This window comes from Oryctolagus cuniculus, chromosome 16 (assembly GCF_964237555.1).
Source record: "Oryctolagus cuniculus chromosome 16, mOryCun1.1, whole genome shotgun sequence".
Taxonomy (NCBI): Eukaryota; Metazoa; Chordata; class Mammalia; order Lagomorpha; family Leporidae; genus Oryctolagus; species Oryctolagus cuniculus.
The window spans coordinates 68496697-68523343 of NC_091447.1; the positions used below are offsets into that span (position 1 = coordinate 68496697).

Genomic DNA, 26647 nt, shown 5'->3' on the forward strand with positions numbered 1-26647 from the left:
GGTATTTGAGGAGAAAAAAAAGTGTACTTATAAATGTTTAATTGGGGTAGGGAGAGCTTCCTTTTTTAAAATTTAAATTATTGTTCACGTGAGAAGGAGAGAGAGAGAGAGAGAGACAGAGAAAGTTGCCATCAACTCTGTTTACTCCCCCGATGGCTGCACCAGCCCAGCTGGAGGAGGAGCCAGCAGTCAGGAACTCAATCCAGGTCTCCCATGTGGTGGCAGGAACCTGATCAATTGAGCCATCACTGCTACCCGCCAGGGTCTGCATTTGCAGGACTCTGGAGTCAGGAGCCAGAGTCAAGTGCTGGACACAGGTACTCTGCTGCATCTTCCATGTTCTCACCACACACACACAAATGGTCTTCATGTGAGGTGTCCACTTGATTGTAATAATAATTTCACAACTTATAGGTATATTACAACATCAAAATCTATGATTTTTATTTGTTAATTATACCTCAGTAAAGCTTGAAAAATTAGTATCTTGAGAGATTTGATGTGAATTTTATCATAATGAAACAAAAAATTTAGAAAGAATGGCATTTTGATACGTACAGTACCATAGTTGAACCTTGAAAACATGATGGAACTGAAATAAAACAGACACAACATGTCAGATATTGTATGATTCCACTTCAGTGAGGAACCCAGATAGAGAATTCTCAGACACTACTGTAGAACAGAGGCTGCCCTGAGGCTGGAGTTAGAGAATGGGCAGTTGTTTTTTGTAAGGTGTACAGACTTCTGCTTGGGATGATGAAAAGCTAAAAGAACTGGATAGAGGACAGTGTACTGTGGTGGAATGAGAAGGCCATGCCAAGATGGCCACTGGCAAGTGAGTGTCAGTTACTCAGGAATGGCTTCAGAAAGCACGTGGCAATGGAGGTTGCCTGGCAACAGGCTGTGAATTGTTAGGGCATAAACTGCCCCTTGACCGGATTGGCTGCCTCGACTATGTAAGCTGCTGTACCAACTGAAATAAAGGAGTCTGTGGGCTGCTCACCTCTGGCTTGCTTTTACCTGACTCCTGGGGTCTGTGTGATGACTCCATGCCTCTTGTGCCCACCATGCTACTCCTCTCAGAACGGATCCACAGCTACATCTGGCACCCAACATGACTGAGAGACAGTGTGTCGGACTTGGCGAGGTCCCCCCTTGATTTCAGCAAGTAGGCCCCTCGGTGTTTTGTGTGCTGTTCAGTTCTGTGAGGGTGAACCCCCTCCTACGCCCATTTCCTTGCCCTTGTCCTCAGTTGTGTACCTAGGTTAGGTACACACCACCCAGAAGTGTAACGCCACTTCTCGGATCGTCCTTTTTTTTGACAGGCAGAGTTAGAGAGAGAGACAGAGAGAAAGGTCTTTCTTCTGCTGGTTCACTCCCTAAATGGCCGATACAGCCAGCATGCCACACCGATCTGAAGCCAGGAGCCAGGTACTTCCTCCTATTCTCACATGTGGGTGTGGGGGCAAAGCACTGGGCATCCTCCACTGCCTTCCAGAGCCACAGCAGAGCGCTGGACTGGAAGAGGGGCAACCAGGACTAGAACTGGTGCCCATATGGGATACCAGCACCGCAGGTGGAGGATTAATCAAGTGAGTCATGGCACCGGCCCCTCGGTTCCTTCTTTTACTTTTGGTTCACCCGGCGAATTCACATAAGGGACTGATCATCCCAGAATTTGGAGCCAAGTCATCTTCCCTCACTCGAGAGAGGTGAGCTCCTGATACACTGCGTGGGCATATGGCCTTGACCAAACGAATCAAGGAGTTCCCCTCTAAGCACTGGACATACTTACGATCTGATACACCACTGTCTGTTCATCTAATGTAGGGACCCCCCTGCATAATGCCATCAGCCACTGAGGTGCTAGGAATTTGTTTTATTATGGCAGCAGTGCTGTGTGTGTCTTTCCTTTGGCTAGAGTTGGTGTGGTGCACCACTCTTAAGTACTCAAACATGGGAAAGATACCCCCCTCTCAGAAATCCACACAGATTACCAAACATAATGAATACATGAGTGATAAGAGCCTGCCCCTCCAGGCTGCTGCCTCACAGGCACCAGTTGATAACTTAGGGAGAGAGAGCTCTGACAGTGAAAATGACATGCCATCAGAAAATGTCGCAATGCCTAGCCAGCCATCCCCCAAATATCCATGGGATGAACTTAGAAAACCTCAAAGTGCTAAGCCATGTGAGGTCATCCCATCTGCAACCAGTCAGGATCCCCACATTTGTGGCAGTCCCCGGGTACCCCGGGCTCTCAGGGCAGCCACTAGACCCCATCCCACCCACATGTTTGCCATTAATGTCAGAGTGGATTCGCAATTCAGGCCCTGGATTACAACACCCATAAAAAGGCTTCTGCTAACCAAGGGCCGAGGATATGCTTGTGTCTTTCCAGAGAATGTGGGACAGCCCATTTGGCTACCAGCCAGAAACATCAAGCCTGTAACTTACAGTCAACCAGACCAACTGAACAAGACTGAGAGTCCGCCTTGTTAGTGGATGCACCTGCTACTGATTGTCAAGCTGCTGCCCTATCATCCTGCCCTGAGGAACTGCCCACAGCCAAATCTGCTACTGCTTTATACCCCACTTAGCTCCAGTCAGCCACTAGAAAATCCCACAGCCTGCGTGCAGTCTTGCCATTCCTGATTACCATTGTTCCTCATTCCTACCCCCATCTGAGCAAGCACTCCTGTGGTCTCCCAATTTGAGGGCTGGTTAGTCAACAACAGGTAAGATCCCCTGGGGTACAACCTAAGACAGGCACAGCCAAATGAGGAGACCACATAGAAACGGGGTCAACAATGGTATGGCCAAGGATTGTGCCTCCCAATGTTCAAAAATAAACAAAAAGGGGGAAATGTGGTGGAATGAGAAGGCTGTGCCAAGATGGCCACTGGCAAGTGAGTGTCAGTTACTCAGGAATGGCTTCAGAACCCAACTGGCAAAGGAGCATGCCTGGCAATAGGCAGTGATTGGTTAGGGCATAAACCACCCCTTGACCAGATTGGCTGCCTTGGCTATAGAAGCTGCTGCACCAACTGAAATAAATGAGTCTGCAAACTGCTTACCTCTAGCCCACTTTCACCTGACTCCCGGGGTCTGTGTTGTGACTCCATGCCTCTTGCCCCCACTGTGCTTCTCCTCCCAGAATGAATCCACAGCAACAGTGTACAACATTGGAATGTGTCTAGTGCCACTGAACTATCCACTAAGAAATGGTTACAATAGGGGCTGGCATTGTGGCAAAGCTGGTTCAGCAGTTTCTTGGGTGCCTGCATTGTGGAGTGCCTATTCAAGCCCTAGCTATTCCATTTCTCATCCAACTCCCTGCTAATACAACCTGGGAGGCAGCAGATGATAGTCCAAGTGCTTGGGCCCTTGCCATACACACAGGAGACCAGGATGGAATTCTGGGCCCCTGGGTTCAGTCTGGACCAGCTCTGGCTGTTGTAGGCATTTTGGGGAGTCAATTAGTGGATGGAAGATTTCTCTTTGTCATAATGCTGTGCAAGTAAATCAAAATAACTCACAAAACTTTTTTTTAAAAAGATTCATTGTATTTATTTGAAAGACTGAGTTAGAGTGAGGAAGAGACAGAGGTCCACTATCTGCTGGTTCAATCCCAAGACAGCCGCAGCAGCTGGAGCTGAACCGATTTGAAGTCAAGAGCCAAGAGCTTCCTCCAGGTGTCCTACATGGATGCAGGGGCTCAAGGACCTGGAACATCCCCCATTTTTTTCCCAGGCCATAGCAGAGAGCTAGATTGGAAGAGGAGCAGCCAGGACTAGAACCAGTGTCCATATGTGATGTTGAGGCTTCAGGACAGGGCTTTAACCCACTGCACCACAGCACTGGCTCCCAAGAAACATTTTTGAAAATGGTTAAAATGCTGCATTTTGTTACATATCTGTGTACACAAACACACACATATAACCATAGAAAAGTGTTAAAAGTGTTAACCAAAAGTTCAAGAAATAAAACATCTAATTTTTATTTGTGTTTAACATTTACTCTATATGGGTGAAATGTTCATTTTTCCAGTTATTATTTATAGTCATTGTCTATATTCCCACTAGTGTCTTTTTGCTTTGTACTTGTTAAACTTCTTCTTTGATGAAGTATTAAGACTTTTTACTGTAATGTAAATTTTAAAGATGTTATCTCAAAAACTAATTAAGAGATAGGGAGAAGGATGTATGGGATGGTTAGGGAGGGATGGAGGGAGGAATGGAATATCATTGTTATTAGAACTATCTACAAATCACACTGAATCTGTTAAAAACTAATTGAAAATTAAAATACAAACACTAAAAAAAGAAATAAAGGAAAATAACAACCTTGTTACATAAAAATCAAAAAAATAACATTACCTATTTAAAAGTTAGAGAGACAGAGAGAGAGAGAATCCTGGATCTGCTATTTCATTCCCTAGATGCCTACAAGAGCTGGAGCTGGGCCAGGATGAAGCCAAGAGGCCAGAACTCATTCTGTGGTCCCACGTGGATTGCATGGACCAAGGCACTTGAGCCATCATCAGTTGCCTGCCAGTGTGTGCATTAACAGGAAGCAGGATGGAAATGGAGTTGGGACTCAATTCCCAGGCCCTCCAATATGGGATGCTGGTTTCCAAAGTGGTGGCTTAACCTACTAGGCCACATTGCCCATACCTATTGTAATTTTTAAACAAATAGACTCTTAGGTCTTCTGAAGAACTTGACAAGATAAGTCTGGGATTGAGTGGGAAGCCATATGTTGACAGAGCCCTAGTTGCTATTTTTGATAAACCTAAATTTGTGATGGTGGTTCTCAAAGGATTGTCGTTGGAACCATCAAATTTGAAACTTGTCCAACATAAAACTTGATGGACTCAAGTTGAGATTTCCTGAGACAGAAACTTTGGAGTGGGCCTTAAAGATCTATGTATAAAAAATGTTGAGGGGGTGTCGCTGTGGCATAGCGGGTAAAGCCCTCACCTGCAGTGCTGGCATCCCATATAGGTGCTGGTTTGAGTCCTGGCTGCTCCACTTCCGATGCAGCACTTTGCTATGGCCTGGGAAAGCAGTAAAAGTTGGCCCAAGTCCTTGGGTCCCTGCACCTGCGTGAGAAAACTGGAAGCAGCTCTGGCTCCTGGCTTTGGATAGGTGCAACTCTAGCCATTCTGGCCAATTGAGGAGTGAACCAACAGATGGAATACACCCCCCCCCCCCGCCCCCGGCTATCCGTCTCTCTCTGTGTAACCATGACTTTCAAATAAATGAATAAATCTTTAAAAAACCACAAATATTGAGGCAGTCCTGGTTTAGGCTAGATTTTGACATCACTGCTCCAGTGAATCCTGGAACTTTTTCTACTCAACCATCATCTTATTAGGAATCTACAAGCCAAAAAATGCTGCCATATTTGTCACAAAGAAGTGATCCAAGGAAGATTAATTTTTCCCAGAGGTGAAGAACGTAGGAGAGAGAAATTACAGATGTCTTCAGTGTTAGTCTCCCAGGGATAATGAATTGGCAGGTTAGATTCCCTGTCTTTGTGGAGCCAAAATAATCAGAGAATGAACACATCACTGATCAATTTGTCTAATTAGCTTCAGAGGGGATACAGCCTCCAGGACACAACTTGGAACTCACTAACTTATAGTCTTCAAGGTCCCACACAGAAGATACTCACATCATCTCCAGAAGAAGTGATCCAGGCCCTATGGCACATGCCTGGCTCTGTCTTCCACTTTTCTGGGGGCCAGACCTTCTGTCTATCATCCACCCTCTATGAAAGAAAGAGATTCTAGACATTTGGCTTTGTGTGGGCTCATGCTGCCGAGCCTGCATAGCCTGGTAAGTGTTGAGGAAACTATGGGAGGGGAAAGGGCATTGCCTTTTGTTAAGTATAAGGTAAGGTAAAATCTGAAATGTTCATGGAGAAAGACTTGCTGAAAGTAATTTCTGGGAAGGAAGAATGATTAGACTGCTTGGTAATAGCTGCCATTGTGTAGTGAGTTTTCTCTTTGGTTTTGTTTTGTTAGTGGGCATGGTTAGGAAGATGACGAGAGGTGCTAGAATTTGTTGGCCACTTCACTACCCTGGACCACATGGTCTAGTGTTATGATTTCCAGTCCAAGTTGCACAGATGGATGCCCCAAGGTCCTGATAGAACTGTAAATTTTTAAAAGCAAAGTCTTGGACCCTTCTAGATCTATTCTCTCTCTCTTTTTTTAAACTTTTATTTAATGAATATAAATTTCCAAAGTACAGCTTATGGATTACAATGGCTTCCCCCCATAACGTCCCTCCCACCTGCATCCCTCCCCTTTCCCACTCCCTCTCCCATTCCATTCACATCAAGATTCATTTTTGATTCTCTTTATATACAGAAGATCAGTTTAGCATACATTAAGTAAAGATTTCAACAGTTTGCTCCCACACAGAAACATAAAGTGAAAAATACTGTTTGAGTACTTGTTATAGCATTAAATCTCAATGTACAGCACACTAAGGACAGAGATCCTACATGAGGAGTAAGTGCACAGTGACTCCTGTTGTTGACTTAACAATTTGACACTCTTGTTTATGGCATCAGTAATCACCCTAGGCTCTTGTCATGAGCTGCCAAGGCTATGGAAGCCCCCTGAGTTCACTGACTCTGATCATATTTAGACAAGTCCATGGTCAAAGTGGAAGTTCTCTCCTCCCTTCAGAGAAAGGTACCTCCTTTTTTGATGACCCATTCTTTCCACTGGAATCTCACTCGCGGAGATCTTTCATTTAGGTTTTTTTTTTTTCCCCCCAGAGTGTCTTGGCTTTCCATGCCTGAAATACCCTCATGGGCATTTCAGCCAGATCCGAATGCCTTAAGGGCTGATTATGAGGCCAGAGTGCTATTAGGACATTTGCCATTCTATGGGTCTGCTGTGTATCTCACTTCCCATGTTGGATCATTCTCTCCCATTTTTATTCTATCAGCTAGTATTTGCAGACACTATTCTTATTTATGTGATGCTTTTGGTTCTTAGTCCTATCACTATGATCAATTGTAAACAGAAATTGATCACCGGGACTAGAGAGATGGCATTGGTACATGCCACCTTGATGGGATTCAATTCGAATCCCCTGGTATGTTTCTAACTCTACCGTTTGAGGTAAGTCAGCTTGAGCATGTCCAAAATTGCACATATCTTCCCTCTCTTATTCCTTCTCTTATATTTAACAGTGATCACTTTTCAGTTAAGTTTCAGCACTTAAGAATAATTGTGTATTGATTACAGTATTCAACCAAAAGTATTAAGTAGAACAAAAAAAATACTAAGAGGGATAACATATTAAGTTGTTCATCAATTACCCTACCCAAGCCTTCTGAATTCTGTGACCCACACTTGCTTAGGGACATTTCCTGCTTTCCAGAACGATCTGTGCTTCCCCTTCCCTCTTAACTCTTATCCAGGGCTCTTATTAGATTCCTTCAAGAAAGCAGAGGCTGAATTCCCTAGCATCTTGGACTGTGGCATAGAAATTCTTGGGTTGGGGTGTGAGGGAGGGAAAGGGAAGGACACAGGTAAGCCTAACACCACCTTCCCTCTTGACATCCCCTGCCTTAATTCTTGGGGGATGGCAGGGGTGCACTGGAACCCACAATATCCCTTTCCCATGATTTCCCTTGATTTCCTTGTGCACCTCTCTTGGTGCTTGTCTTTCTTAGGCAACATAATTCTTCAGTGGGTCCCTTCAACTCAAATGATGTGAGGACTCCCCAAATGTTATGTCTGCCCCAAACTCATCTTTCCCTCCAGGTACCAGCAATAATTGTAATTCATATCACATTAGTCCCTTGATTGTATTCATTCATTCTCTCTCTCTCTCTCTGTCCCCTCCCCCTTAATTGTACTCTCTTCACATCACCATTCTCTGTGCAATTTCTCTTTCCAGGTTCTTAGAGATGTCATTTCTGCCCATCTATCCAACATCATTCTTTATCGTTCTCATCTACCACTTTCTACTTAAGCAAGAGCAAATTGCCAGAACCCTCTGGCCTCTACTGCCTCCTTTTTCAAACATCTCCCATTCTTCTTCTCTCTTCCAGGGAGTCCTGACTCAACCCTTCTCTGAATAGCTACTTTCCCAGGTAGCCCTTCCTCCAGGAATGCTTCCATGACTCCATAGCCCCAGGCTCAATTTAGAGCCCCTCTCTGTATTCCACACTATAATCCCCCTTAGCACTTAATTTTCTATGTTACAATTACTGTTTTCTGCATCTATCTTTACACCTGGGAGGCCGGACCATGAATACAAAGGGCACACACCCTTAATCTTCATATCCCAACAGCCTCCACATAGCCTGGCCCAAGACTCCCTTCTTGCAGAATGGTTTCCAGGACTTTTTCAGTGACTGACAAGCTGCTGCATTCATTCTTTTGTAATTCCCAACATAGTTCAGCACAACTGCCCTCGGACTCTAGGCAGTAGAAGTAGAATAGGGCATACTTGTTTGGTGCGTGGACAAAGGGGCTAGTATGAACAAAGATGACTAACCTTCCAGCTTCTGATGTCTAACCTTTGATCTGAATGTAGGCAGAAAGTTTCTAATACATGGGCAACTTAAGATAAACATTGCTAACCCTAATGTCATGACTCATTTGAATCATCATTTGGCTGGTGCTATTTTTAAATATATACCAAGATTCATTGATTTGATAGGCATAGTGACAAAGGGGGGGGGGAGACACAGGAGCGTGCACAGAAAGAGAGAGAGAGGGATTGTATATCCATTTGTTCACTTCCCAAATGGCTGCAATAGTCAAGGCTGGGCTACACCAAAGCCAGGAGCCAGGAATTCCATAGGGGTCTTCTACGTGGGTGGCAGAGCTTTCTCAGGTGTATTAGCCGGGAGCTGAATTGGAAGCAGGGCAGCCAGAATGGATGATGAAATGCAAGTGTTGTGCTACAGTGCTGCACTGCACAATTATATTTTCCACTGTACATTTTTCATTGTCTCAACTTTTTAATGTAGACTGAAAGAACAGTATTTGATTATCCCAGAAATAGAACCTTTTTCTGGCCAAATGATTACTTTCATGAAAACAGTTCTAAAACCTGAATGTTCACATGGACTATATAATGAAACTTTATAACTTCATGGAAATAAAGGATAAATTTATTTTTGTGTGGATCTACAAGTGCTTAAGGAAATAGAATAAATAAGAGAGGGCTCCCTGACTCTTAGAAATCTCACATGCAATTTCTGTCATTTGTAAGCCAGCCACCTTGTTAGTGATTTTTTTTTCCTATAAAATCCTGAACAGAATCAGAAAGGCAGCACCAGAAAGACATCTCAAGGTTGTAGGAGGAGAGTGATGCAGCTTGATGTTCATTTCAGAAAGAGGTGTTATCAGGATTGACACTTGGAAGGAAGTCCCTGCAATAGACCTAGTAGGGAATGGAATTGCTTTATTTTGCAATGCTGTTGATGATATTAAGATGCAGATTACGTTCCAGGGAACACCAGAATCCTGGCCATGGCCCATAGGATCTCTGCATGTGTGCTCACTAAAATAAGTAAGCCAGGTGGGCATTTGATGAGTTGATTAGTTAGGATGCTTTTTGGGATGCCTGCATCCTATATCACAGAGCCTGGGCTGAGTTCTGGCTCTGCTCCTAATCCTAGTTTCCTGCTAATATGCATGTTCCTTTCCTCTCCCTTCCTTTTCTTCCTTTCTTTACCTTGGGAAGTAAGTCATCATCCTACTTATCCTGCAATATTTTATCTAGATGTTGTCCTTGCTCTCACGTTTTCTTAATACCCAGATGTGGTTTTCTGGTTTCAGATGTGCCCCAAACAAGCAAGATGGCCTATAACTTTCCTTTAGATCACTGGGCCTCTTATGTGTTAGCAAAGATGTGGACTATTTTATTCCTAAGATCTAAAGTTGCTGTTTGTAGTCCTTGACTCTAAGTCAGAGATAAAGGGAATAGGTGAGAGCCTAGTGCTGTGGCATAGTGACTAAAGCCACCACCTGCAGCGCCAGATTGCATATGGGTACCGGTTCGAGTCCCGACTGCTCCACTTCCCATCTAGCTCTCTGATATGGCTTGGGAAAGCAGTGGAAGATAACCTAAGTGCTTGAGCACCTGCACCCATGTGGGAGACCAGGAAGCAGCTCCTGTCTCCTGGCTTCAGATCAGCACAGCTCTGACAGTTGTGGACATCTGGGGAGTGAACCAGTGGATGGAAGACCTCTCTCTCTGCCTCTGCCTCTCCATAACTCTGCCTCTAAAATAAAACAACACAGACACACAAAACCAAAGGAAATAGATGAGTGTCCCAGAGGCTAACGGACAGAGATTACAAAATGTTGCCTATAACAAGTGACAGACTATAGAATTCCTAAGTTTTGTAACAGTAAGCTTGTTTTTCTCAATTCTTCACCTCAAGAATTGAAAATTCAGAGAGAATTGAGAGGCTGCTCATTGTCTATTTCACATGCCTTCTCTTCCTGAATTGTTTAGCTGATGTGTCAACTACATGGAAACTGGAAATTGAACAAGTATTATAGGATTTTTACTCCTGGGCTTTTCTCAAGACTCAAAGCACCAACCTCTGTTATTTGGTTTGTTCCTGCTCATGCTTGTGGTCACAGTGCTTGGAAACCTGCTCATCATCCTGGCCATTGGGTCCCATGCCCGCCTCCACACGCCCATGTACTTCTTCCTCTCCAAACTGTCCTTGGCTGACATCTGTTTCATCTCTACAACCATCCCAAAGATGCTGCAGTACATCAAGACTCAAAGCTATTCCATCACCTTCGCAGGCTGCATCACTCAAATGTACTTCTTCATGGTTTTTGGGGGCATGGACACACTTCTCCTCACCTGGATGGCCTATGATCGCTTTGTGGCCATCTGCCACCCCTTGCACTACCCAGTCATCATGAATCCCCGTTTCTGTGGCCTGCTGGTTCTTGTGAGAAGGAATAGGATCTGGGAATGTCAGGAACATTGCTTTCTCATCACCAGGATGAAAATGACTGCTGGGATAGACAGATGGGAAGGAATCAGGCAAAATTTCTGCTCAGAAATTTGTGAGGTTTATGTTCTTGGTTCTCAGAGGGATTCAAAGCTCTCATTCAGAGTTTTTCTTGAAATGAGTTATTCTTCTTCCCACTGCTATCTCTTTCATGTTGGTAGCACATGAGTCTGTATAAACTATCCCTGAACACCCAAACAAGATCATTAAGGTGATGGGAAGGGTGGCAGTAACCAAAGCATCTTGAAATTTTATTGAAAACTTTATGACTGCCAGTGTCTGAACTCTACATCTTGAGTCACTTGTTTCATGTCATTATACAATCTCCCAAGTTACGCTGCACAAACTTTTATTCTATAGAAGAGGAGAGGAGTCAGCACTTTTGTTGGACTTGAATCAAGAGTTGTCAGGGAAGAAGGAGGAACCAATGCTGAATCAGTTGGGCTGATTTCAGACAAGGAATGTAATCCATATTCCCCTCTGATGACTCAAGCAGTCATTTCACTTTTCTGTCCCTTCAAAGAAGAGACCGCCTGTTAATTTTACTCTTTTTTTTTGGGTTTCTTTGTAGATTATGGCAGGCAGCAGCCAATGACATGTGACTGAATTCAAAAGCAAAGATCACAGGCAGAGCAGGCACAGGGTCATTCAGGGAAGATATCTCTCCAGTCATTTCACTTTGCATTCAACTTCCTCTACTTCTCTTATAAATCATCCTACTTAATTTCAAAAAGAGACATTAATATGAGGTATGAGGATTTTATTTCTACTGTAGAAAATGAAAGAGAATAACAATGGATCTCAGAGGTACCTAATGTTTTAACCTCTGGAACTCTGCTTAACACATTCTGATGACTGGGAGACAGTGTAGACCTTTAATCATCAGATCCAGAGAGCATGCAGTTTTGAATACTGTCCAATCTGCTGATTATTCATGTGTGTAGAGGATGTTTTCAGGATCTTTGACATGGGGCATTGTCATCTGAGTTGATACTTCATTGAGTAATGAATGAACTTATAATGGAAGCTTCCTATGTGATCTATATGCAATAGATGAATCAAAGGGGAGCAAAATTTTAGATACTGTTCCTACTATTTTAAGGTTGATAATCATATCATTCACTAAAATATAACCTGCTTGATACTGTGCCTTCCTATTTTTGTACCAGGATTTGCTGCTCTTGTCCTTGTTTGAGAACTTCAAAACATTCATGGAGAAATGGAATGAAATATTTGAATTCATTTTGACCCAAACCTGTTTTTTAAATCCATGCACAAGTTTTTCATAATACACATTTTCCACATATTATCAAAAATTTTATATCCAAAACTATTTTTGCATTAACATGAACCCAAAATAATTTTCATTCTGACAAAAAATTTTACAGTGTAAGTATATCCTCACAAATGTATATATAAGTTGTGCATTTTGGGAAGAATGGCAATCTTTCATTTTTGATTCCTCAGATCCCATTTGTTGGTTGGTCCAGAGGAGGCATAAAAAATCTCTGCAACATATAGAGGAAAGCCTTGCCTGGCTCATAATCATTGGGTATAATTGTGTGGCTTCAATACACTTGGTGCTTTCTTGTCATTACCTTCTCCCCTTTCAGGAATGTGAAATAGATATAGAAACTCAGAATACTATGCACTTTTTGTCTCTGTGAAGGACACATGCAATTTCAGTTAATAGAATCTATAGCATAACCATTGTTTATGAGTATTGAAAAATTAAGGCGGAGATGGTCTGATCTATAATAAAAGGAAAACGTAGAGAGAGAAGGGAGGAGGGAGACATTTTTGCCCAAGGTGAGACCCCTGTTAGAGTTGTCATCATTGCAGCCTCAGCTGACCTTTGAGGATGACATCTATCAACAAAGCTGCTATTTCTGTAAAGACAGAATCTGTATTTAGAAGAAGCACAACAGTGATGTGTTTTAGCTCCAACTTCCCCTTGGTGCTAACCTGTCACAGATATGGGTGTATTCTTCCTATGTCTAGTGGACAACACAATTACAAAGAGGTGGAGAGATTTATACACATTGTTGAGTGTTGTAGGTAACTGACACAGGACTAAAATGCCGATTTTTCCAATCACTTCCCAGGGCCACGTATTCTCCACTTGAACCAAGTGGAATTATTATTCCCCTCACAAGATGAAATTTCTTAGTGAGTTTTCATGGAAGAATTACTACCAGACATTAGACAAGGAAATATTTGACGGTCTATCTAAAGAGGAAAGAGTTCATAATGATTGATATTGTATTGGAACAGCAGATGCAGCTGATTATTAATAAGATTGAAATTTCATCAAATTTGAAACTCAAACAATCTCACACACACATCTTTTAGAAATATTCCTATGTGTGGTATGGAGAGAAGCACAGAAATTTTGGAAACATGGTCATACTAACATGTAGACAGATTAAATGTTGACTTCTCAAGTGAGGATTGGACAGTGTTTGAAGTGTTTGAAGGAGACCAATGTACTTCACAGAGAAAATAAAACAGAACATCAATTCACACTAGTATATTTCAGGAGCAGCAGATATAGCACACTACTCCAATGAGCCCCATAATACTTAACAGGTAAGTTTTAAAGAAAACTATTTAAGGATCCCTAAATCAGTACTGGCACAAGGAGCTTGTATTTTGCTGCAGAAAATGAAGCCTCAGGTGGGGAAGCTTGCAACAAGTGTCACAGTACCTGGTTCAGGTCTCCACCACTTCACTTCTGATCCAATTCCTGCTCATGTGTACCCTGGAGGCAGCCCAGATTCAAATAAAATGAAAAAATGAAAAAGAATGTAGTAAAATACTTACAGAAGCTCCTTTCCCACAGACTTATAATGTGAACAATTATTGTTCCTCATTTATAGATAAGGAAACTGCTCAAGTGCATTTACATTCTTTTCTGGCATTCTTTGTTTTACAATTCTTTTCTTGATTCAATGACAGTATGGACTATTAATATAATAAAGTTGAGTTTCCTTTAGGCAGCCAGAATTAGAGAATTACAACCAATGAATCAAAAAGGTATAAAATGAAAATATTTGAATTATGCACAGGAAGTTTGGGACTCCAATGGCCTTGGCCTTCTCTGATACCAAATATCTCAACTTAAATAAGGGCACTTATGATCATAAAAACTATAAAGCAGTCTTACCAGGTCTCTATAGAAAAGAGTGGAAAAATGGAAACAATATTTGAGGAAGATATAGCTCTTACATAGCAGATCATACAGGGTAGATGAGAGCATGAGAGCAAAGGGGATAGATAAAAACATGAATAAAATTTTAAAAATTCAGGTATTTCTAAATAGTCCATTATTTCTAAATATTGGACAGATAAGAATACACTAATATAACATTTGTGGTCAGTGGTTTCATATGGTCATGTGCATTTAGTTAAAGCATACTTATGAACGTCTGCCATCCACTGGTGATGAGGATGGATGTACTTGATGACTTTAAAGAGACAAACAGGAGTGATTAAGATGTCCTCCTCCCACCTGGGGTACCTGGGTTGGATTCCTGGCTCTGGGCTGTGACTCAGCTTCCTGCCAGTGCAGACTGTGAGAGGAAGAGGTGACAGCACAAGCAATCAGGCCCCTGCTACCCATGTGGGAGACCTGGATTGAGTTCCAGCTCCCAGCCTCTGCATTGGTCTGCCACACACAGTGCAGGCATCTGGGGAGTCTCCCTGTGTGTCAGCCTTTTAGAGCAAAAGAGACAATGGAGGGAAACCAGAAAACCTAAGAATTATGAAACCCTGACACACAACGATAGCTTCCAATCACGAAAAGCAAGTGCAATTTAGAGTCTAGATAATGCAGTCCTAACTTTATAGAGTATTTATAAATATTTTCAGTCAAATGAGCTTTTGTCATGGCCTGAGAAGAAAATAAGATATATTCGATTGCTCTTCATTTTCTTGAATTAGAATGATGTCCTGCAGGGGGAAAATGCACTTGTTATTCTTTTCTGTTAGAGAAGACTTGGTTGCATTTGGTTGTGATCACAGACAGTGCTCAACTCAGGTGAGTGTCTAAAGCAGGTGTGCATAGATGGAGACGAGGAACACAGAAACCAATCAGAAGGAGCTCCAGGAAGACTGAGTCTGTCACTTCGGAGGAAGATGGCAGAGGTTGCATGTCTCCAAGTGTGAAACAGAGGTGGTGGTCTTGAAAAAGATGTAAAACACACCTCAAAAGATTAAGAATTTCAAAATTGTATTGTCCCCCCAAATTTTTAAATTCAATTTATTCTAAGAACGTTAGAGTTACTCATGTGCTATACCCATAATGGGTTGAGTTGAAAATATAGGCAAGGGCCATGAGCCATTTGTTCCTATACTAATGCTATTTTCTTTTCAAAGATTCCCAGGTTATATTGAAACACACAATGTCACATGTGTCTCCTAATTCCATCTCATGGGCTTCTCAGAGATGACAGAGCTGCAGCCCCTCCTCTTTGGGCTGGTCCTGTCCATGTACCTGGTCATGGTGCTCGGGAATTTGCTCATCATCCTTGCTGTCAGCTCAGTCTCCCACCTCCACTCCCCCACGTACTTCTTCCTCTGCAACCTGTCCTTGGCTGATGTGGGTTTCACCTCCACCATGGTTCCCAAGATGATTGTGGACATCCACACTCACAGCACAGCCATCTCCTATGTGGGCTGCCTGACGCAGATGTCTCTCTCTGTTATCTGTGGATGCATGGATGCTTTGCTTCTGACCGTGATGGCCTATGTTTGTTGCCATCTGTCACCCCCTGCATTACCAGGCCATCATGAATCCCGGCCGTTGTGGCTTCTTAGTTTTGATGTCCTTTGGGGCCAGCCTTCTGTATTCCCTGCTGCAGAACTTGATGGTCTTAAGGGATTCCTGCTTCAAGAAACTGGAAATTTCTAATTTCTTCTGTGAGCCTACTCAGCTTCTCAGCCTGACTCCCTCCGACTCCTTCACCAACGACGTATTCACATATCTTGTTGGCATCATCTATGGTTTTCTCCCTATCACAGGGATCCTCCTCTCTTACTATAACATTGTGTCCTCCATTCTGAGAATCCCCTCAGCAGGTGGGAAGTACAAAGCCTTCTCTACCTGTGGCTTTCACGTGTCAGTCGTTTGCTTATTTTATGGAACAGGCCTTGGAGTTTATCTCAGTTCAGCTTTCTCACTTTCTCCGGGGGAGGGTGCCTGGGCTTCAGTGGTGTACACTCTGGTCACCCCCATGCTCAACCCCTTTATCTACAGCCTGAGGAACAGGGACTTGAAGAGAGCCATACAGAAGCTCCTCAGCAACACAGCCTAATTTCTGTCCTTGCGCCATGCATTTGGACTGCAGGTTGAAAAAGGAAGCAAAACTAAGCATCTAGAAGTACAAGTCTCACCTCTAACTACATGATGTATGAGGCTCTCGTCTCCCTAAATTTTGTGTCTGAATAATGCTTCTTTTGCACTTTTGAATGGAGAGTATTACAGATTTTTTATACATCTTAACCATTGCATGCCTGAATCCTACTTTAGCTCTGCAGAACTCTCTGCAGTTTATTATTGATGATCCAGGAATCCTGGGCAAATGAACAACCCTTTCTGCATTTTTCTAGTTTACATCTTTTCCATGATTCTTCTATACTTTTCATCACATTTTGATCCTATGTAACTTATTTGTGCTGGTTTTCAGTGTGGACCCCTGTCTTTGCTCCTGTTTCAGCAGGGTTGTTCACCGAACATCAGGCCTGGGTCCTGCCACCAGAGATTCTGATTTTTTTGACTTCTGTGAAGAATGAAGTGAGATTTATTTGGAAGGCAGACATACACACACACACGGGGTGCGGGGTGGTTAGAGAAAGCGAGGGAGATCTGTTATCCACTTGCTCATTCCCCAAATGGCTGCAATGGCCAGGGATGGGCCAGGCCTAAGCCAGGGTCAGGAGCTTCTTCTAGGTCACCTCCATGAGTGGCAAGGGCCTACGCACTTGGGGCATCCTCCTTTGCTTTCCCAGGTGCATTAGCAGGGAGCTGGAACAGAAGTGGAGCAGCCAGGATTTGAACTGGCACCCATATGGGATGCCAGGGCTGCAGGCAGCAGCTTAACCCACTTTGCCACAGCTCCAGCCCTTGGCGTGAGAATTTTTAAGGTACCCTAGAGATAGTCTGAAAAGTCTGTAGTGTTTTAGGAGCTTCATTGTATGTGATAAGTGAATTCTCCTTTGCTGCTTTCAGGATTCTCTTTTTTTCTGCAACATGGATATTTTGATTCTCATTTGGCTTAGTGGTAGTCCTTTGGATTTATTTTAGTTGGAGTTAACTGAGCTTTTATAATGTGTATATGGACTTCCTTCTTGAAATGTAGGAACCTCCAAATAGGAGTCACTGTTTCTTAAAAATGGCTCTTTACCATACTCCATTTCTTTATTCTTATTGTGTAATTTCCATAAGGCATATGGAATATAGGCATATCTCCTTATGTTATCCCATACATCCCTCTAGTTTTATTCACTTTTCTTCATTATTTTTCTTTTGCTCCTGTGACTAGATAATTTCAAATAAAAAAATCTGAATCTGAACATGAAAATATTGATTACTGGAGGTTGGGAGTCATGGAATAAGTGAAAGTGTTTGGGATGAAAAGATAGGGGACAAGGCCAGCACTGTGGCACAGCGAGTAAAGCTGCTGCCTGCAACACCAGCATCCCACATGGGTGCCAGTTTCAGCCCTGGCTGCTCCACTTCCAGTCCAGCCCCCTCCTAATGCTCCTGGGAAAGCAGTGGAGGTGGGCCCAAGTGCTTGGGCCCCTGTGCCCATATGGGAGATCTGAAAGAAGCTCCTGAATCCTGGCTTTGGCCTGTCCCAGCTCCAGCCATTGCAGCCATTTGGGAAGCCAACCAGTGAATGGAAGATTTCTCTCTCTCTCTTTCGCTCTCTCTCTTTCTACCTCTTTCTGTTAACTCTTTCAAATAAATAAATAAATAGTCTTTATAATAATTTCGAAGACGGGTGTGGTTCACTGTAACAAAGATATCAATATGTGATGTAATAAGGTACATAGGATGAGGGGTATATGGGGACTCTATGTATTACTACCTCACAATTTTTTGTATATTTAAAACTATTCTGACATAAAGTGTTAAAAAATGATGATATAACTGTTAGTAAATAAATTATTTGAAAAGTCCAAAAGTACACTGATTCTTTGTTGTACTTGAACCTGCTGTTGAATCTGTATAGAATATTTCAACTGAGTTATTGTATTCTTTATCTCCAAAATTTATTTCTTTTTTATAGTTTGCTACCTTTATTTTCATTTATTCCTTTTTTTTCTGGTTGCACAGTTGATCTCTTTGTGTCATCTTTTAGCTAGCTGACAGTCTTTGAGATGATTATTTTGAATTTGTTGTTATGACCGTGTCTAAACAAGATAAGAGTCGGAGAACTCAAGGGGCTTCCATAGCCTTGGAAACTCATAACTGGTGCATAGGGAGATTACTGATGCCATAAACAGGAGTGTCAATTGGTAAAGTCAAGAACAGGAGTCACTGTGCACTTACTCCTCATGTAGGATCTCTGTCCTTAACGTGCTGTACACTGAGGCTTAATGCTATAACGAGTACTCAAACATTATATTTCACTTTGTGTTTCTATGGGGGTGCAAACGACTGAAATCTTTACTTAATGTACACTAAACTGATCTTCTGTAAAAAAAAAAAAAAGAAAGAAATTATCAATTCCCAACTTGACTCTCACTGGGATTAAACATGACAATAGGTCTGATCTGATTTCATCATCATTTAAAAAAAATCATCTATTATTTTTCACTTTATGTTTCTGTGTGGGAGCAAACTGTTGAAATACTTACTTAAGGTATACTAAGCTGATCTTCTGTATATTAAGATAATCGAAAATGAATCTTGATGTGAATGGAAGGGGAGAGGGAGTGGGAAAGGGGAGGGTTGTGGGTGGGAGGGACGGTATGGGGGGGAAGCCATTGTAACACATGAGTCGTACTTTGGAAATTTATATTCATTAAATAAAAGATTAAAAAAAATAAAAATCAAATATCTCCAATCTTTATTTTTTAAAAAGATTTTATTTATTTGACAAGTATAGTTACAGACAGTGAGAGAGAAAGAGACTGGTCTTCCTTCTGTTGGTTCATTCCCCACATGGCTGCAACGGCTGGAGCTGCACCGATCTGAAGCCAGGAGCCAGGTGCTTATTTCCTGGTCTCCCATGTGGGTGCAGGGGCCCAAGCACTTGGGCCATCTTGTACTGCTATCCAAGGCCACAGCCGAGAGCTGGATCAGAAGAGGGGCAACCGGGACTAGAACCGGCACCCTTATGGGATGCCAGTGCCACAGGCAGAGGTTTAACCTAGTGCGCCACGATGCCTCCCCTTCTCCATATCTTTAAAGAGGGTTTAGTAACTTATTTCTGGTGAAGCATTTGTTCCTTTGGGTCATATTTCCCAGTTTCTATGCATTCCTTTTGTTCTCTGGTTAGATGTGATCACTGGGGAAAACACCTTCCCCAAGTTTTCTGGACTGGATTCATATGGGGAAAGACCTTCACGGAGATTGTTGGGGACTCTCAAACCTTTGCTGGGAGGCATCTTCTCTGGGCTGTGTGTGAGTTTATAGTTGTTGTCAAGAGCACATCATCATCTCTGCCTGGTGTCTTGCTTCTGGTACTGAAGTTCCTCTGGGAGGATAACTAGGTGTTTTCCATAGTTCTCAGTTGCTCCTAATCTGGTACCCATAGGCCACTGCCGTTTCCATTAGAACTCCAAGTCAGGTAAGGTATAACGCACTTCCTCAGGTAGCCCCTGAGATGATAACTCATCTTCTCTTTCCCTTCCAAGACAGATGCTAGGAGTTGGGGGTTTTCTGCTTATCCTGAGATGGTGTTTCTGGGCCTGGCAGGGCCTTGGCTGACAAACACAAAGAATGCTGCCATTCACTCTGAGGTAGTTCCTTTTGGCTTTGTGCTCCTGGGGGCTTGATGTAAAGCCTTAACCGGCTTGTGGAGTTCTTACAGAGAATTTGGTCCATGGATGTTGTTAAGTCAGGACTCTGTGGGTGAAATGAAGACCTTGGACTGACTTCCTATTCCTTTGTCTTACTGATATCAGCATGGCCAACATTGTATTTTTTAACCACTAATGAATTGATGACACTCATAAAAAAAATCTAAAGAAAATACATTCTGGAGCAAAATGAACACTACATGATGCACAAAAATCATACACTACTGGAATCACTTGTGAATTTTGCCACAAAATGTTGTGACATTGGCAGATAAAGAGAAACCAGGATCACCTCTATGGACTAGTTGGCTGTGGATACATCATGAAGCAGTATGGGTGGAAACTCTATCAGTACAAACACAGAGACAGTTGTCCTGCAGGAGAATCTGAGAGCATGACAATTTGATGGGGGTTCAGCTGAAAGGCAGCTTGGTCATTGCATAACCTTGGTGCATACAGATGTTAGCACTTAAAGTTTTCAAGATCACATGAGTGTCAAATATCAGCCTGTGCTTTTAGACTTTCAGAATTCTGCTCCCAGGGGTGGGCATTTAGCAAAGTGATGCCTGAATCCTGTACTGAGGTGATAAATTTGTGTTCCAGATCTGCTTCTTAATCCACTTCCTGCAAATGCACTTCATGGGAGGCAGCAGATGATGGCTCAAGTATTTGGGTTCCTTCTACTTATGTGGGAGACCCATACTAACTTGTATGCATTGGGTTAGTCCTGGCCCTGCCCTAGCTATTGGGGGCACCTGGGGAGGAGGCTACAAGATGGGTTTTATCATTGTCTGATAATTTATCATTATCTTACCTTTGCCTCTCTCTGCCTTGCAGATAAATAAAACGGAATGAAAAATTTTAAAAGGACTGCTGGTCCCAGTCCAAGAAAAATCATAGATGTGTATCCATTACCAGATGCATCTGTTTTGGGAGGTCAAGGCCCAACTGTGTTCTGAAAAGTCCTGAGGAGACAGCCTCAGACCTCACTATTCACTGAGCATGGAATGGAAATGCATTCTCACTTGCCCGTCATGGGCCACAGCGAGAGAGCCCTGCCCAGTGAATTTTGTGGGATGCAGAGGCTGCAGGAGGGATTGCTGGGATCATTGTTTCCTCATATGTGGGCCAGCAGGGTAGTTTGGACAGCTGGACAGATGAGCTCCAAATTTTATAATCCAGGTGACAAGAACCAGTGGAAATACTGCTTTCCTTTTACCCTGGTTCCTTACAGAGTGACTCAGTGCATTTACACAACTATTTACCATACAACAGGAACAATAGAAGACATTGTTATACATATGCAATTTTTAAATTTCATGCAAAATGTATATTATGAACATTTCTTTTAATTGTGTTTTTCTTTTTTTCCCCCCAGATTTATTTATTTATATGAAAGGCAGAGTTACAAAGAGGCAGAGGCAGAGGCAGAGGCAGAGAGAGGTCACTCTCCAAATGGCTGCAATGGGCGGAGTTGTGGTGATCCGAAGCCAGGAGCCAGGAGCTTCCTCTGGGTCTCCCATGTGGGTGCAGGGGTCCAGGCACTTGGGCCATCTTCCACTGCTTTCCCAGGCATTAGCAGAGAGCTGGATAGGAAGTGGAGCAGCCAGGACTCGAACCAGTGCCATATGGGATGCTGGCACTGAAGGTGGCAGTTTTACCCGCTATTCCACAGTGCCCACCCCTTAATTACATTTTTTTCTAAAAACTTTTTGAAGTACCCTTTTTTTGCTGCTTCTAAAGTACTGAGGTGTGTTACCAAATAAACATGGAAGCATCAATAATTTATGTCAATGTAATTTTATAAGAGACACACTTAGACATACTCATTCAAATCAGTAAGAAGCTATAAGTTGCCAAGACACAAAATACCAACCCAAGCAAGTGCTTAGGAAATGAACATAGGAAGCTTGTCTATAGAGACTAATGAGGACCTAGAATCAGATTCTTGGCAAAGAAGAGTGAATTCTCCTCAGGTATCATCCTTAATACAATGAATTTACAGACATAACAATCACACGCTGAGTTGTGGAATTCAAAATGGAAGTCTGAATTTTACATAAAGATCATGTAACTTATCAGCAGCAAGGAGCACAGGCGAGCTTTCACTCTGAAAAGTTTCCAGGTACACTTAACTTTTCCTCTTTCATTAATATCAGCAAGGCCTCAGAGACTGGGATAACATGGACCATGGCTAATGAGGAGCTCTGTGCACTGAGTCCCCAGGGTCTTCCAAGTATAAATAATGAGCCAGCACCTTTAGACCTTGACTTTGCCAGGGGAATTCTAGTAGCTCCATGCTGATTCCTACCACAGGGAGCATCAGCATCAGGAGGGCACGGCCTGACTGTCCCCTTTCCAGTCCCAAGTAAAGGACGCAAGTCTCCCATTGCACTCCCTGAAGAAGAGGAGCAGGGGTCCCATCACCCTTGGTCATGCTTCAGAGACTCAGCCCAGCCTGGTATGTACAGAGGGAGACAGTGCAAGGATCTGGGAATGTCGGGACCAGTTTCCTCATCACTAGGATGAAGTGATTGCTGTGAAAGACAGACGGGAAGCAACCAACAGGCTACGTTTCAGCTCAGGAAGTTGTGAGGTTTATGCTCTTGGTTCTCAAGGGGGTCAGACAGTGTTTTTCTTTCCTCTCACACCGATTGTTCTTCCCACCAGCATCTCCTTCATGATGGCAGCAAATGAGTCTGTACAAATTACCCCTGAACACCCAACGTGAACATGAGTTTCAGGATGAGGATATCAGTAACCAAAGCATCACAGGCCCTAAGTGCCATTGTCTGAACTCTACGTCCTGAATAGCTTGTTTCATTTCATCACATAGCCCACATTTTTATTTTATAGAGGAGGAGAGGGGCTACACACTCTCATAGAATTCACATCCGGTTGTCAGGTAGCAGCAGCAGCGGGCAATTCTGAATCAGGTGGTCTGATTTCAGACACAAGGAACGTGGCCAGTATTCCCCTGTGACGACCCAAGAAGTCATTTCCCTTTTCTGTCCTTCCAGGGAGAGACTTCCTGTTTGCTGTGCTCTTCTTTTGGGGTTTCTTTGTAGACCATAGTGGGCAGCAGCCAGGGAAGGGTGCTGAGTTCAAAGGCAAAGATCACAGATGAACAGGCACAGGGTAACTCAGGGAAGATCTTTCTCTTGAGAGTTCACTTCAGCTTTCAACTTCCTCCAGTTCTCGTTATTCTTGCCACTTACTATCAATATGAGACATTAAGATGAGGGGTTAGGTCCCATTTCCCATGCAGAGTCTGTGAAGAGATTGACAACCAACTTCAAAGGTACCTGATGTTGTAACTTAGGGAACTCTGCTTAATACATTCTGATGGTTGGGAGATAATGGAGATGCATCAGATCCAATGACCATGCAGTTTTGAATCCTGACCAATCCACTGATTATTCCTGTGCATAGAGGATGTTCCCAGGATCTTTGACACGGGCATTGTACCTGAGTTGATACCTCATTAAGTAATGAATGGATTTATAGAAGCTTCTTATGTGATGTATATGCAATAGATGAATCAAAAGTGGACAAAAGAAAATTTAGATATCGTTATTCCCATTTTAAGGTTGATCTTCATTTCACTCACTAAAATATAAGCTGCTTGACCTTGCTCATTCCTATTTCTGTAGCAGGACTTGTTACTGCTATCCTTGTACTAGAACTTTAAAACATTCATGGAAAAATGGAATGAAAAATTAGAATTTATTTTGTCCCCAATTTTTTTATTTTTATTATTTTATTTTATTTTTATTTAGTAAATATAAATTTTCAAATTACAGTTTATGGATTACAATGCCCCCCCATAATTTCCCTCACACTCGCACCCCTCCCATCTCCCTCTCCATTCCATTCACATCAAGATTCATTTTCAATTACTTTTATATACAGAAGATCGATTTAGTATATATTAAGCAAAGATTTCACAGTTTGCATCCACACAGAAACACAAAGTGTAAAATACTGTTTCAGTACTAGTTATTACATTACTTCACATTGGACAACACATTAAGGATGGATCCCACATGAGGAGTAAGTACACATTGACTCCTGTTGTTGACTTAACAATTTGACACTCTTGTTTACGGCGTCAGTAATCTCCCTAGGCTCTAGTCATGAGTTGCCAAGGCTATGGAAGCCTTTTGAGTTTGCTGATTCAATCTTTTTCTCACTGGCTGATAGTCAAAGTGGAAGTTCTCTCCTCCCTTCAGGAAAGGTACCTCCTTCTTTGATTGCCCCGTTCTTGCACTGGGATCTCACTCACAGAGATCTTTCATTTAGGTCTTCTTTTTTTTTTTTTTTTTTTTTTTTCCCCAGAGTGTCTTGGCTTTCCATGCCTAAAATAAATCATGACAAGTTTTTCATAATATACATTTCCCCATATTACGACAAGACTTTTATACCCCAAAGTTCAATTCTATTAAAATTAATTGATAGTTTTAATTCCATTCCTACAAAACCTTTTAGAGTACAAATATACCCTCGTAAACATATAAGCAGTGTATTTTGGGAATAATGACATCCCCCCCCCACCTTTTTTGGTTCTTCAGACCCTATTATTTGCTTGGCACAGAGGAGGCATAAAAAAAAAATCTCTGTTTCATATTGAATAGAGCCTCCCTGGGCTCACAATCTCTGACTTTCAAATAAAAATTTAAAAAACAGATCATGAAAAAGCTGTAAGAAGATTGAGTTCATCACTGTCAAAAAATTATTATGGGGGCTGGCACTGCAGTGTACCGGGTAAAAGCCACTGCCTGCAGTGTTGCCATCCCATATGGGCACCAGTTCAAGTTCCGGCTGTTCCACTTCTGATACAACTCTCTGCTATGGCCTGGTAAAGCAGTAGAAGATGGTCCAAGTGCTTGGGACCCTGCACTTGCATGGGAGACCTGGAAAAAGCTCCAAGCTCCTGGCTTCGGATTCGTGTAGCTCTGGCTGTCGTAGCCATCTGGGGAACAACTGGTGGATGGAAGACCTCTCTTTTTTCTCTCTGTCTCTGCCTCTCTATAACTTTGCCTTTCAAATAAACAAATAAATCTTTAAAAAATTGTATTTCACCAAAATTTGTCTCTTTAATTCAATTATTCTAAGAATCTTAGAGTTACCCATGTGCTATACACATAACTGGTTGAACTGAAAATAATAAAATGTGCTGATTGCCTGCTTGTGTGCTTCCTTTTATCAACACTGTTTTCTTTTCCAATAGGATTCCAGGACATATAGAAACACAAAATATCACACGTGTCACAGAATTCCATCTCATGGGCTTCTCAGAAGATCTACAACTGCAGTCCTTCCTCTTTGGGCTGTTCCTGTCCATGTACCTGGTCACGGTGCTCGGGAACCTGCTCCTCATCCTGGCCGTCAGCTCAGACTCCCACCTCCACACCCCCATGTACTTCTTCCTCGTCAACCTGTCCTTGGCTGATGTGGGTTTCACCTCCACCACGGTTCCCAAGATGATTGTGGATGTCCACACTCACAGCACAGTCATCTCCTATGTGGGCTGCCTGACACAGTTGTCTCTCTCTCTCATTTTTGCATGCATGGATGATTTGCTTCTGACCATGATGGCATATGACAGGTTTGTTGCCATCTGTCACCCCCTGCATTACCAGGCCATCATGAATCTTGGCCGCTGTAGCTTCTTAGTTTTGGTGTCCTTTGTGGCCAGCCTTTTGGATTCTCTGTTGAATAATCTGATGGTGTTAAAAGTTACCTGCTTCAAGCAAGTAGAAATTGCTAGTTTCTTCTGTGACCCTTCTGAACTTCTCAGTCTTGCCTGCTCTGACTCCTTCACCAATGTCATAGTCAGGTATCTTGTTGGCATCATATATGGTTTTTTCCCTATCTCAGGGATCCTCTTCTCTTACTATAAAATCATTTCTTCCATTCTGAGAGTCCCATCACCAGGTGGGAGGTACAGAGCCTTCTCCACCTGTGGCTCTCACCTGTCGGTTGTTTGCTTATTTTATGGAACAGCCATTGGGGTGTATTTCAGCTCAGCTTTCTCAGTGTCTACTGGAAAGGGTGCCTTGGCCTCAGTGGTGTACACTGTGGTCACCCCCATGCTCAACCCCTTTATCTACAGCCTGAGGAACAGGGACATCAAGAGGGCCCTGTGGAGGCTCCTCAGGAAAACAGGCTCATCTCAGTCCCTACACCATGCGTCTGGACTCTTGGTGGGAACTGCAGCAAAATGAAGCTCTCGACCTACAAATCTCACTTTTCTCCATACATGATGTGTGAGGCTGGTGCTCTGCAGATTTTGTGTTGGTTATTGTTTCTTTTGGTCCTTTTAATGAGGCATATTATAGATTTTTTATACATTTTTCATACATAACCAGAGACTGGGAGGAATGAAGTGACAAAAGGCTTTTGGAGAAAACTAAGAGAAGCTGTGTGTGGATCCATAATTGTGACTAAGACATTAATGAACTATTAATACAGGAAATGATGAGCTGAGGGGTGTAGGGGAATTCTTCGTATGACTACCTCACAATTTGTATAAATTTAAACCTATTCTGAAATAAAATGTTAAAAATACACAACTGTCAATAAAACTTAT

At 42.6% G+C, this 26647-nt stretch overlaps 1 protein-coding gene and 1 pseudogene across 1 annotated transcript; both read left to right on the forward strand.

The window, feature by feature from the left end:
• The first annotated feature begins 913 nt into the window (after window positions 1-913).
• Window positions 914-18959, forward strand: LOC100346077 (olfactory receptor 7E178-like; annotated as a pseudogene).
• Window positions 18960-24709: 5750 nt separating this feature from the next.
• On the forward strand, window positions 24710-26304 carry LOC138845727 (olfactory receptor 7E178-like). Its single transcript, XM_070059221.1, has one exon. It carries the CDS (start codon window positions 25341-25343, stop codon window positions 26280-26282), a length of 942 nt encoding a protein of 313 aa, XP_069915322.1. The 5' UTR covers window positions 24710-25340; the 3' UTR covers window positions 26283-26304.
• The last annotated feature ends 343 nt before the right edge of the window (window positions 26305-26647 follow it).

Excerpts from the sequence above, each read along its gene's own strand:
- LOC138845727 (XM_070059221.1), top strand. The coding sequence starts at position 25,341 with ATGGGCTTCTCAGAAGATCTACAACTGCAGTCCTTCCTCTTTGGGCTG.